The 12,904-nt window shown below is 42.9% G+C and overlaps 1 protein-coding gene across 1 annotated transcript in view; it reads left to right on the top strand.

The window, feature by feature from the left end:
• The window catches only part of PCNX2 (pecanex 2), a 296,677-nt gene that overhangs the window by 44,280 nt on the left and 239,493 nt on the right, over nucleotides 1-12,904 (top strand). The window contains exons 5-8 of the mRNA XM_034662505.1: nucleotides 189-1,487; nucleotides 6,447-6,594; nucleotides 6,733-6,878; nucleotides 8,892-8,985. Of these exons, the coding sequence (XP_034518396.1) occupies nucleotides 189-1,487; nucleotides 6,447-6,594; nucleotides 6,733-6,878; nucleotides 8,892-8,985 (1,687 nt within the window). The remainder of the gene's footprint in view (nucleotides 1-188; nucleotides 1,488-6,446; nucleotides 6,595-6,732; nucleotides 6,879-8,891; nucleotides 8,986-12,904) is intronic.

Raw genomic sequence — 12,904 nt, forward strand, 5'->3', positions numbered from 1 at the left:
TAGTCTGAATTATTATTTTAAATGCAGAGATTTTAAGAGCAATTTCACAGTGGAGGTGATATTTTTAAAATAAGCATCCAATCCCATTGGCTGCCAGTGCTACTTTTAGCTTTGCTATAATGAGGTCTGGCCCAGGGACGTTATTCATCCATTTCAGGAGCTAATAGAGTTCTTGCTGTTCATTTCAGGTGTCATTCTCTCAGAAGACCAAGTGGTCGCGCCAGTGTCATCTACCTCACCTGGTATTAAAATGGAAAGCTCACCTGCTTGTAAAGCGTGCGGGCCGGAGACCACAACCACTCCAGCAGTACCCATGAAACCAGTTGTGGCAGAAACTCGAATCAGTGATAAAGGGAAGGAGAGAGGAAGCAAGGGGCAGCCCCCTTTCCGCCACAGATCCGAGGGCGGCTTAGTGGAAAAGGAAGCCTTGAAGAAGTTGCCACACCTGTCGTTGTCTCAGTATGACTTACTAGAAACGGATGTTTCCTTCCAGCCTTGGGGCAGTGAGAATTCCGTCCTGAGTCCGGAACCCGTGATTTGTGCCCAGGGCTCCTTAAGGGAACAATCGCGAAGCCAGTCACCTGTGGACACCCTGAGCAGCAGCTGCCCCCAGTGCAACACCGTTATTGCCAGACCTGTCCGCCAGCCGCCAGATGCCCCTGGGCACGGGGACCCTCCCCTGACCCAGGAAGTCGACTGCTCGGACAGTGAGGTAGCTGTCACTCTAATTGATACTTCTCAACCCGGAGACCCACTGAGTCTGCATGAACCCATTAAAATCGTCATCACCATGAGCAGCACCCCGAACTCCATGACGGACTTGGAAAGCTCGCTTCACCTGAAGGTGATCGGCACCGAGAGAGCTGGTTCGAAGTCTGATGCTGAGCCGGCCGTCCCTGGGGTGGCCAGTCCTCCCAACAAAGAGCAGATAAGAATTCCTGTCATTACCCTTGAGCTCTCCGAGGATGGGAGAGGAGGCGCTGTATGTCCTGAAGGCAATGGAAGTGATAGGACCCTGGAGAGATTGATAGTGGAGGTGTCGTCCAATCAGTGTTCTGGCTATGAATCTGGAGAGGGGGCTAATGCCACAAAGGATGGCAGTCCTTCCCTGGGAGTACGCTGTGAAACAGCACCCCCCTTCTCACCTCACGTGATCCCTGAGTTGGAGGGGGGAAAGGAAGGCCAGGCTAACCTTGACCCATCATCTTGTAAAACTAGCCATGAAAAGAGACACACCCGGGTTCTCAGTGTGGACAGTGGGACAGATGTCTTCTTGAGCAAAAGTTCTGCAGAAATGATCAACGATAAAGAAAAAACAATGCCAACTTCCAAATCCGACCTAGAGGCTAAGGAAGGACAAATACCAAATGAATCCAACTTCCTGGAATTTGTCTCCCTATTAGAATCAATCAATACTTCCAAGCTGGTGGCATCCAGCCAAAGGAATGGCCCTGGAGACCAGAACAAAGACAGTGGGCTTCTGGGAGGTATGATTCCACATCAGTTCTGTCATGATGATACAGAGAATGCAATCCATTTCTTACTGAGCTTCTGTGATTTGGTTTTGCCAATATTGGGTCATTGCTGCTTGGTGATGTTATTGATAATTGCCAGATGTGTCAATACTAAGCTGTGTGTCGAGCATATATTAACATTGGCTTACTCCAGCAGGAAATTTAAGGCATAATAACGAATGTTTGGCTTCCCTAGAAGGTAACAACGTTTATTTCCAAGGAAATGAGCAATTATATTTTATCACCGTGACAAGAACTCGCAGGAGACTGCTCTCCCTTTATGGAGCAGATGCATTCTGGGAAAGCTGGTTGTAAAGCACATTTCTGTGAGGTGAACCCACTTTTCTGTTGAATTCCATTATAAAATCCTTGTATGCAGCACTCCCCAATTATCCCAACTTGTAAACATAATTGTAACAAACACGCAGCTCTTAATTTATGCCAGGCACTGTCCTAAGCTCTTGACATGTATTAACAGGGATGACTGTACATTGTGGTTCGCCCCCGAGGGTCCTCATTTATGCCATTTTGCCACCATAATTAGGAATAGCACTGCCTTTCACCCTCAGAGGTGTTCGCAGCTTGAACAATATACAGGTACTTTCATCTTAACACCTTTACTTCTTGTAGAATCTTGTGTTGTGGGTACTATTATTTCTCTTTTGCAGATGAAGCTCAGAGATTTTCACTAACTTTCCCAAGTGAGTCTAGTAAGTCTAGGAGAAGTGCCAGAACTGAGCTTTGATCCCAGGCAATCTTGACCCAGAGCCAGTGCTCTTACAACTATATTTCCTCTGTGAATGTAAGATTCGTTTGTTTTCTGGTTGTTTAATATCTCTGGGTTCAGTATCCTCAGTGGCAAAAGGATGTTACTGGACTAGTTTTTACACAATCTTTAAACTTTAAGATGTCCGTGTTCCCATAACTTTTGAATACATTTCTGCATATGTATCTGATAAAACAGCGTCTATGTGGTAGGATTGCTAGCTGGCAGTTGCTCATTTCCTTTGCTGTAGCTCGTAGCCCTTAGTGCTAGAATTGTCCTTTTGCCCCTGGCTGTTCCCTGCTCTCTGGGACAGCCAGGGGCCCCTCTGGCTCCATGTCGGCAATGGCCAGCAATTTGGTCGTATCTTTTGCTTTTTCGGTGCTCTGCCAAAAGGATTGCTGTGGTTGCTAATTGATCCACCTTTGCTAAAAAACACATTAAGTTTGGGTATTTAACTTACATAAAGTGAATGTATTCTTCATTTTACTATGTATATCTAAGATTTTGCATATAGAGTAATAAGAACAGGAAAGATTCAGGTAACTATCTTAACAAGCCCAGGCGGTACAAGAAAGCATTGGTTACTTTGAGATAAAAAATCTTTCTGATACAGGATTTGGGCATTCATCTGTTTCATATAAATATTCATGCATCTAGATTAGCACTGTCCAACAGAACTTTCTGCAGTGATGGAAATAGCTCATATCTGCTTGTCCAGGACGGTAGCCACTAGCCACATGCAGCTGTTACATACTTGAAATGGGGATTGTGCAGCTGAGCAGCTGAATATTTAATGTTATTGAATTTAAATAGCTACATGCGGCTGCTGGCTACCATACTGGACAGTGCTGATCCGTGCATGTGTGCCTGCCCAGGAAGCAGTGTGTATGGTGGGCAGAGCACTGGCTTTGGAACCACCCAGCCCAGGGCCAAATTTTGGTTTTGCTGTACCAGCTGGTGAGGTTGGACAACTTACGAAATCCATCTGAGTCACAGTTTCTTCAGAAAAACAAGAAAAATGAACGCTATGTTATAGATTTACTATGAGGATCCAATTAGGAAAATATGTGAAAAGTCTTGCCTCTTGATCATTGCAGACTTTTATTCCGAATTTCCCCTCAGGCCGTACGTAAGGTTTATTTGATCTGTCCACTTAAGTTTCTGCTCTTCTTGAATTTTTCAGCCAACCACATTCAATCCAAATAGTATAAAATTGGAAATGTAGGGGTGTGCAAGGAAATATGGATGCTATAAGGTTTTTTGTGGAAAGGAACAGGCTTGATTGTCAGGAGGCTGAAGGTACAGCAGGGAGGGAGGAACTAGAGTAGATTATATGCCTCTCCCAGGAAAGGACAGAGGTTTTTAATTGAAGGATGAAAGAGAAGGACATAAGTCTTTTAGTTCTTGGAACACAAGGACGAAAGGTGGCAAATTAGATGCTGTTTCAGTGGTGCCTTATGTCTTTGAGATTGGTAATACCTTGTTGCTGCTCTGTCACTACATAATAACTTGTTATGTGTTGTAATCTAAAAACCCAACTTCAGAGTGTATTTCTAAAACAACATGACAGTGTTGAATGATATCAGCAGCCTAGGCAATGTGCCCTCATCTTTCCCCTGCTTGATAGTGAAATAATGCTTGGCCTTTGCACGATTGTAAGATACATGGTTTCTGAGTTCTGTCTACGGTATTCTTATATTTCCAACCCAGGTCCTCTCCGCAAAGGGCTTTATGATTATCTTCAGGCCTTGGGTATATACTAAGGTTCTAGGCTAGGAAAAACCACACTCTCATCAAAAGCCTTTAAAACCATATTTTCATTTTGTTTTGTTTTGATACACCTTTATTTTACTTTGTGGGAATAAACCGAGACCACTCAAATGAGAAGAAGCAAAGGCTATTATTCAGAGCTTGCTACAGCAAGGGACTAAGCCACTATTACCTGTGCTTTGGCAGAGACTCAAAGGCAGGCGGAGGAGCGGGAAAGCTTTGTAGTGGAGGGAGGGAAGGCTGCAGGTTTGCTCTGATCGGAGGCTGGGAAGCCAGAGGCAGGCTATTTAGAACATCCTGTGTGATTGGTCATGGGAGCATATTCGGCTTTCTCTGTTTGGAAGCAGGGACAAAAATTAAGGAATCCCCCAGTAATTAATCAAGTCCTGGCCATTTTGGGCCAATTATTATGGGGGTTATTGTTTGGCTTCCTGGACTATTTGCTAGAAATAATGATCTGACTTCCTACAAGTCTGACTTACACATAGTATGTTGGCTTCCTAGGCTGGTTGCTGTCGGTTGTCGGTCAGAGTTCTATGTTTATATATAGTATCTGGCCATTGCCTATTTCATATTCAGTCTGTTCTAGAATTTCTAAGAAAATAATCATGAATGTAGGTAGAGATACTTTCAGAAGAATTATCCAAAGTGTGGAAGAATTGAAACAACGGAAGTTTATGACAATAGGGGTCTAGCTCAGTAGATTTTGCTGTATCAACGTAATATTATGTAACTACCATTTTTAGATGACATAGAATATCTAATCTCATTAAATGTCTATAATACTTTAACATAATCATTAAATATCTATATTTTGACTTAATTTTTAGAAAACAAAAAGTGTATACGGCAAAAAAAAAAAAAAAAAAAAAATGGCCTGTATCAGATTGGCTCCTGTACTCACCATGGTGGGGTTGAGAGTGATTTAAAATTTTTTTCTTTTCTCTAGCTTTAAATTATATACAATTAATGTGCACCGTTTTTTATAGACAGAAAATTCCTATAAATGTGTTATTTTAAAGGGAAAAAGAAAAACAAATAGTCCATATGTTGACATATGTAATGTACCCATTTAAGAGAAGGAGCGACTAAAATATGAGAGACATGAACAGATGAGTCCAGATACATGTAGCATGAGGGGGGAGGGTGGTCTGTACTTGCTTTCTGTAATCGTGTATGCGATATGATCACTGGCCAAAGCTGCTTGTTATGATAGCACTTTCTCACAAATGTGTTTCTTGAAAACTGTGAAAACTTCTCTCTTGACAAGCTGTCAAATGAAAGGCAAACATTTTTCTATCAAAGAAATTCTAATGGTAGTTTCACAGATGTGCTGGGAATGTTTATCTTCAGGACTCACATAGAAGCCAGCCATGTTTCTCTTGAAGGACGAAAACGTTGTTATATACATAATGATGTGATTTATACCCCAGGGAAGCAAACATAATTTTGCTTTTTGAGGGCCCAGGGAGATCTTGGTGGGCTCTTCGAATGGCATGTCTCGAAAGGGCCTGTAGGTTCAAACTGCTCACTTGAGTTCTTTAGACAATTTACTCGGAAGAAGATAGCTCTTGGTATCTTTGGTCTTGGCAATAGAGTGGTCATTGTAACTCTAAAAATGGCTTTTGGGTATATCCTCAGACAAGGAAGGGCTGACCCTTAGGGGTGGATTCCATTGTGCATAACGTGTAAGCTAAGACTCTTAGTTTGGTCAGTTATTTAAGGAGGATCGTAAAAACTCAAACGACCGATCTGTACCTATTGATCTTGGCATTCTCGTTCACCTTAAAATACTTTCAGGTCAAGGAACAGATGTAGTATCTCACTGTGTCTTCCACAGGGCCAAGTGCAAAGTCAGCTAGACTTGGGTGTCTACTTTATGAAGGGACTGAGTCTGCCTTTACCTTGAAAATCTAGACATGGAGAATGAGTGAGAGGGAATGATGGATAAGATTTTAAAAGTGGTAAATGGGATCTTGCTCCAAAATAGCCAGGCTTGTTTATGAAATTTATTTTTCATCTGATGCTGTCCATATATGAGTTATGAACCTTTCAGGCCCAAGTAATCTAAATGGGTGATTTTCAACCAGCTAAGCCGGTGGTCACTGGAGTACTATCAGGGGAATCCTGATAAACTATCGAATCATCGATAAAGTCGATGGTGTCCGTAGATGTTTAAATAACTTGTCTCTAACATATACACACTTATGTTTTTCAAATATATTTGGGTATGTTCATAATTAGTAATATTAAAATTTATTTACACATTCTGAATTCATAGGCGCTATATAGATTTTCTGTCTATTCTTGTTTCAGTTTTGGTAACTTATTTCCAAGTGCTTTCACATTAATTTGTTATTTAATATTATATTCACACACAAAGCAATGCTTTTCAGATAACCGCTCCCATGAGAAAAAGGAGGAAATCCAAGAAAGTGAAAAGCCTAACGGACACAGTTCCAAGCACGGAAAACCGGACATGCAAAGTCAAGACCACACTAGCACCAGCCCCGTGCTCACTGAGCCTGCCAAGATCACGACCCTGTGAGCATAGCTTACTTACTTAGCTTCGCGTTGGTACGAAGCATGACACAGCTTCATTTTAGTGGCTGCTTCTTTTAATGATTTGTTAAGGATAAGGAGGAGTTCCTAATAGTGCTTGAAACTTTTGTATATGTTAAGTTTCCAGGGCAACAGACAAAGACAGATCATCTACAGGGTGACGTCCCAGCAAGATAGCTCTGTCTTGCAAGTCATCAGTGGGCCTGAAACATCTGTGCAGGATGAGATGTCTGTGGATGCTATGCACGTCTTCATTGATGAACATGGTAAGTCTTTAGAGCTCTTTACTAGTGAGGAAGAAGGGATAAAGCTGGTGACTTTCTCACGCCCACGTGGTCTCTTAGCCTCAGTCCTAGACTTTGGAACAGGAAGGCTTAGTCCTATGATTGCTCACATATGATATTCTTAGAGCAGAGTGTGCTCCCTCCTGCCTCAGGGCCTTTGCACATAGCATATCCCCGTGCCCACAATGTGCTATTTATCCTTCATATCTTAATTCTTAAGACAGTTCTTCAGGAAAACCTTTCCTGGGCTCCCCAGACTTAATCAGGTTCCTATGCTTTTTGCTCTCTGAACACCCTATCCTTTTCCTTCTCTGATAGTATTATAGCTTCTGATTATTTATTGACTTATAATTTGATTAATGATGTTGTCCCCTCCACAGTTGTGAACTTTAGGAAAGCAATGCCTGGCACCTAGTAAATATTTCTTGGATGTATGTTGAAAATCTGACCTTGATATGTATTTTTAGTGCCTTGTTATAAAAAGGATTTAAAATAGAAAAAGAAAGGAAAAAAGGAAGAAGGAAGGAAGGAAGGAAGAATGGGAGGGAAAGAAAGAAAAGAAAGAAAGAAGGAAGGAAGGAAGGAAGGAAGGAAGGAAGGAAGGAAGGAAGGAAGGGTAAGTGGCAAGTTCAAAGTTCTGTAGGTAAGGGATATAGATCCTTGTTTTTTTTTTTAATATTTTTTTATTATATTATGTTAGTCCTTGTTTTTTGAGGATGGGTATAGATAATTAATGTTTGTTATTTTGCGCTCAAAGGATCCTGATTTGGATAATAAATTACATGGTTACCCTATCTACAGATCAGTAGTTTATGGTTTGAAGTGCCTTTGCATCTGCAGAAATACAAAGAAGTCTTTTACATTATAAAGAACTACATTAACACTTCTATCAAAGCCTCCAGGGGGCTGCTGTTTGTCCTTATTAATGTACCTCCTGGTGGGAGGCACCTCTAAGGTGGGGTCCAGTCCTTCAGTCTCCATTCCAGCTGCTTGTAACAGACACAGTTAATTACACTCCTGTGTCACCTTAAGAAGGTATTCCTAAAACCTCTTCTGGGGGGAGACCATTGACATTGACAAAGTGAACTGATTCTCACACCTCAGTTCCCTGAACCTCTTTAGCAGGCTAATTTAACTCTGCAAATTAATTCCATCTCTTGCTTTTCCTCATTAGCAGGCTGACACAGCAGTCAGCGCCTAAGCCACTGCTCATCGGCAAATTCTGAGGTGGGGACAGTCTCATGCACGTCACCAATCAAAACCACACCTCGATAAGCCTTTTTTTGCACATGATACAAAAACCCCCCAGTTATGGCATACGCAGACCCATACTGACCCATGATGAAAACTCACAAAACAGCAGACTGAAGAGAGTACAGTGGAGCCTTGAACAACCGGGGTTTGAACCGTGCACTTGTACATGGGGCTTTTTTTTGATAAATACAGTGCAGTATTGTAAATGTATTTTCTCTTCCTATGACTTTCCTAATAACATTTTCTTTTCTCTGGCTTACTTTATTATAAGAAAACAACATATGAAACATGTAACATTCCAACTGTGTGTGAATCAACTTTGTGTTATGGGTAAGGCTTTTGGTCACCAGCAGGCTATTCCTAGTTAAGTTTTGGAGGAATCAAAAGTTATAAGTGGATTTTCAACAGTGTGCGTGGTCGGTGCCTCTAACCCCCAAGTTGTCCCAGGGTCAAATGTATATAAAAGTGAATTAAGAGATGGTGCAAGTTAATTGATTGCAAGTTAATTAATTAATTAAGTAGTAGGTAACTGAGGCAAACTTGTGTCAGCATATTATTAGAGAGGAATGTCAAGAAGATTTCCGTTCTGTGGAAAAAGATAAAGAATGGACCTAGAGTACCAACGATTATTATTAAAACAGTCTAAAATGAGTTCCCTCTAACTTGAAAAAAATATAAGCTGAAATGATCAGATACCAATAATTGTCTAATAATCTTTGCTGAAATTTTGTGATTTCCTAGGGGAGATTAGATCCTGTTATTTAAAGTCTGGAAATCAGAAGGAAGGCCCTTTACAGCATCAGCCGTCACATTATGACAGTTTCTCTCATGCTCGGTAAGTGGAGGTTTGGTTTCAGGTTGGGGAGCTGTTGTGTTGTGGGGGGACATGCAAATTACTCTGACTGTAAATGAAGTGAGGATCCTGGTATAGAATGAAGGTGTTAATCCGTTTGTAGGTGTCGGTGTCAAAGCATGTGGGTTTTGTGTGCGAGAAAAAGAAAATCTGATGTCTTAGAAAAATAAAAAATAAACTGAAGTGTTTTCATAGTAGCTGTGTCCAAAAATGAATATAAACCTGTAAATATAAATAGGAATCTTGTAAAAATAGTGCTCCGTTCAGGTAAGACGGTGATGCAGCTGGAGAACACGGTCTTCAATTTGTCCCGAGGAATGGACCAGAAACATAGTTCTCATCTGCACTAGTGACGGCAAGCTCTTTTGTAGACAGGTGACCTAAACACTCGTTCTATCTGCCTTCCTTCAGAATGTATTGAATAACTTTCTAAATTATGTTAATTAAATTGATATTAAATTAGCTTGTGTATCTGGAACATACCTGGATTCATGGCAGCATTGGGCAAGCTGTAAATCTTACTAGTGGTGGACTAAATTCATTGTTCATTCTGGACTTCAAGATTCTTTATTTTTTATTTTTTTTTAAGATTTTATTTATTTATTAGAGAGAGAGACAGCCAGCGAGAGAGGGAACACAAGCAGGGGGAGTGGGAGAGGAAGAAGCAGGCTCCCAGCAGAGGAGCCTGACATGGGGCTTGATCCCAGGACTCTGGGATGGAGCCTGACGTGGGGCTTGATCCCAGGACTCTGGGATCACGCCCTGAGCTGAAGGCAGACGCTTAACTACTGAGCCACCCAGGCGCCCCTCTTTTTTTTTTTTAAGATTTATTTACTTATTTGAGAGGGGAGCTGAGAGCTGGCATGTGCCTGAGCAGCGGGGGAGGGGGAGGGGGGTATAGGTGTAGGGGGGAGGAGGGCGAAAGGATCTCAAGCAGACTCCCTCCTGAGTGCAGAGCCCAGTGGTGCTCACTCTCGTGACCCCGTTATCATGACCTGAGCCAAAAACGAATGCTTCACTGACTGAGCCACCAGGCACCTCCGGAGTTCAAGATTTTTTGAGGCTAATCCCTGTGGAGACACCTCAGTGACTTGCTCCAAGTGTGGAAGTGCATGTTTCATGTACGTTTCATTAGAATTGTATGTCTATTTGAAACCTTACGGGAGTCCTTTGTGGTGTGATTGGTATACCTTAGGCTTCACGCCTGGATCCTCAATCCCAGGGCCTGTGGTTGAGTGCTCCTGCCCAAGGTCAAAGTTCCCTTAAGGTGCATGCCCAGGAAATTCCAGGAGGAGCCTCACAAGGGCCTGAAGAAAGTTGACAGTGCAGGCTGGTCTCCAGCTGGGATTGTGTCCTGTGCCCTCCTTCTCTGCGTTCCCTCACTGTAGTCACTGCTGCGTTAAGAAACTGGTGTTGGCCATTCGGGCAGATCTGATGCCTACTGCGGGCAGTGGCTGCCCCAGGCCACACCGTCCCACCTGGGCCCCGACCCTGAAGCTGGGTGCTGCGTCCAGAGTCATTCCTGTGGGGAAATGGGCATGTTCTCCTTCCCCTCATCCTCTGTCTCCCTCAGGTGCCCACATTCCAGTCAAAATAGACAGAAAACAAAATTCTCCAGCCAAGAAACATGCAAAGTCTCCAAGCAAAAGTCCCCCGCGAGGAGAGGGAGGTTTGCCATCCACACCTCAGCCCCAGCCCCCGGGACATTTCGTGACAGTGGCTTGATGGATTTAAGGATTTAAGATGGCAGCTTTCTCAAGCCAAATATTCAATTCTGTGTGAACACAGCTTTGAAAGCTGTCCCATTTTTCTGCAATCCTCATTTGGAAGCTGTAATGTTTTTAAACTAAATTTAGAACAATTATAAGGCCCTTACCTTATCCCAAAATAAAGTTACAAGGCTCTCTTATTTTTCTGGACAAATGTGCTTCACTTTCTCCCTCAGTAAATATTTTAATTGCATTTGCCAGTAATGGCAGTTAGCACAAGGTCACGCATCCAGAGCCTTAAAAAACTAAAAATGTACAGTGTGCAAATCACGATCAGAGAGAATGTCTACCTGGTTTCCTGTGGGCCCCACCTCCTTAGGCCATGGCTCTTGCACGGCTATCCTCTAACTCCCATTCTCCCCTTAAGTGCTCTCTCCTTATTAAATTCCCCTGAAGTCTCGTTTCTTTCATTTCCCCTGCACATCCTCCCCAGATTCGATCCCTTTTGTAACGTGCCCTCCATTTCTAGAGCTGCCTGGGCTTCAGTTTGCCACGGGGCATTTCCTCGGAGTTCGAGAGCTTTCTGCCAGGTGAAGCCCTAGCTTCTCAGAGCTGCTAGGCGCTGCTGCCCGTGTTTGTGCTGAGCACCCCTGAGAAGCTGTGTAGAGAGTCTCGGGTCAGTCCTTCCCGAGCTCTGCCTTTTCATGTACATACCACAGTTAGACCCCCTTCCTGTTGCACACAAGAGAATCCAAGTCAAACAGGCCTCATCACCGTGGGAGTTTTGGGTCACATAACTGAGACATCTTGTAGATAATTTCAAGGGTGTGATTTCTCTTTCTCCATCACTCTCCCTTTCCTGTGATTTTGACACCACTCTCAAACACCCAGCTCCAGTGGTCGGAAGATGCCTATCGTAGCCCCAGGCCTGTGTCTTCTTCTCTCATTCAAGTCCAGTGAGGACAGCGTGCTTCTTCCCCATAAACCCCAATGTAAGTCTCATTGAGTCTGATAGGTTTTGGCTGGGCCATGCTCCTGGCAAGTACTTCGCTTAGCTCTACGTTCAGGTGCAGAGCTGGATTGTAGGTTCCGTCTGAGAAAGTATGGGGGTAGCTCTTCAGAGGGAAATTTGGAGTAAGGTGGATGGATGCAGGGGAGCAAAACTCAACAGATGACCCCTGAGGACTCTGTTTCTGGTAAAATGGTTTGATTCAATTTGATTCGATTAATTACTGAACTTCTTTAAAGAGAATAATGATCAAGTTTTGTAAAAGCAGATTTGCCCTTCAAGAAAAGCTTTATATAATGTCCCTAGTCATCACTAACATTTCTTGGGTGTGAGCATGCCGATGGAGAGTACATGGCCCACCAGCTCACAAGTTCTGTCTTTGTCCACCGGCCCTCTCCCCAAGGTAATTTGACAGGGCATTGGTTTTAAGAGCTCTAGCAAAGAATGGCATGTAGCCATGCATATCATCTCCTCGTCGTTCTTCACTGATAAGATGGAATAATATACATGTTTGCTCTCACACCTACAGACTGTTGAGATTATCCATGTTCTCTAGACTGTATGCTTTGAAATAAGTTCGTCGTTTAGAGGGGACTTTGTTGTGGGGTGTTGTGGCAATTCAGTGGCTCCTTTGGGCATAGGACATGTACAGTGCTTCCTGTTTAGTACGTGAGAACAAAACTCAAGTCACTTCACTTAAGGAAACCATAGCATTGAAGCAGTTCCCTTGGTAGCTCTGGGAAAGTGGTTCAGGGGCTGCCATCTGTTTAACTCATGCTCAGGAAAAATGGCTCTGTGCTCTGCAGTCAGCTGATCTTCTGGATTTAAACTGTTGTCTGACGGGCTTATGCTGGGTATTCCAACAGTCTCAAAGTCCTCCCCAGATCTGGGGACAATGAAAGCTATGCCGCCCCTCATAGGAGGCTGATTTCTTTGGGTTCGTGATAAGCCTTGGCTTTCATGGCAGTTCATGTTGTAATGATGATTTGGGTATCTTTGAACTGGCTGTGTGAAGGAAAAACTATTGTAAATAGGATAAAAGCAAGCAGGCTGGTTCAACTGCAATATTTTATTTTATCTTATTTATTTTTTAAGATTTTATTTATTTCACAGAGAGAGAGAGAGAGAGAGAGCACAGCAGGGTGAGGGGCAGAGAGAGAAACAGACTCCCTGCTGAGCAAGG

The sequence above is a fragment of the Ailuropoda melanoleuca genome, chromosome 6 (genome assembly GCF_002007445.2).
Source record: "Ailuropoda melanoleuca isolate Jingjing chromosome 6, ASM200744v2, whole genome shotgun sequence".
Taxonomy (NCBI): Eukaryota; Metazoa; Chordata; class Mammalia; order Carnivora; family Ursidae; genus Ailuropoda; species Ailuropoda melanoleuca.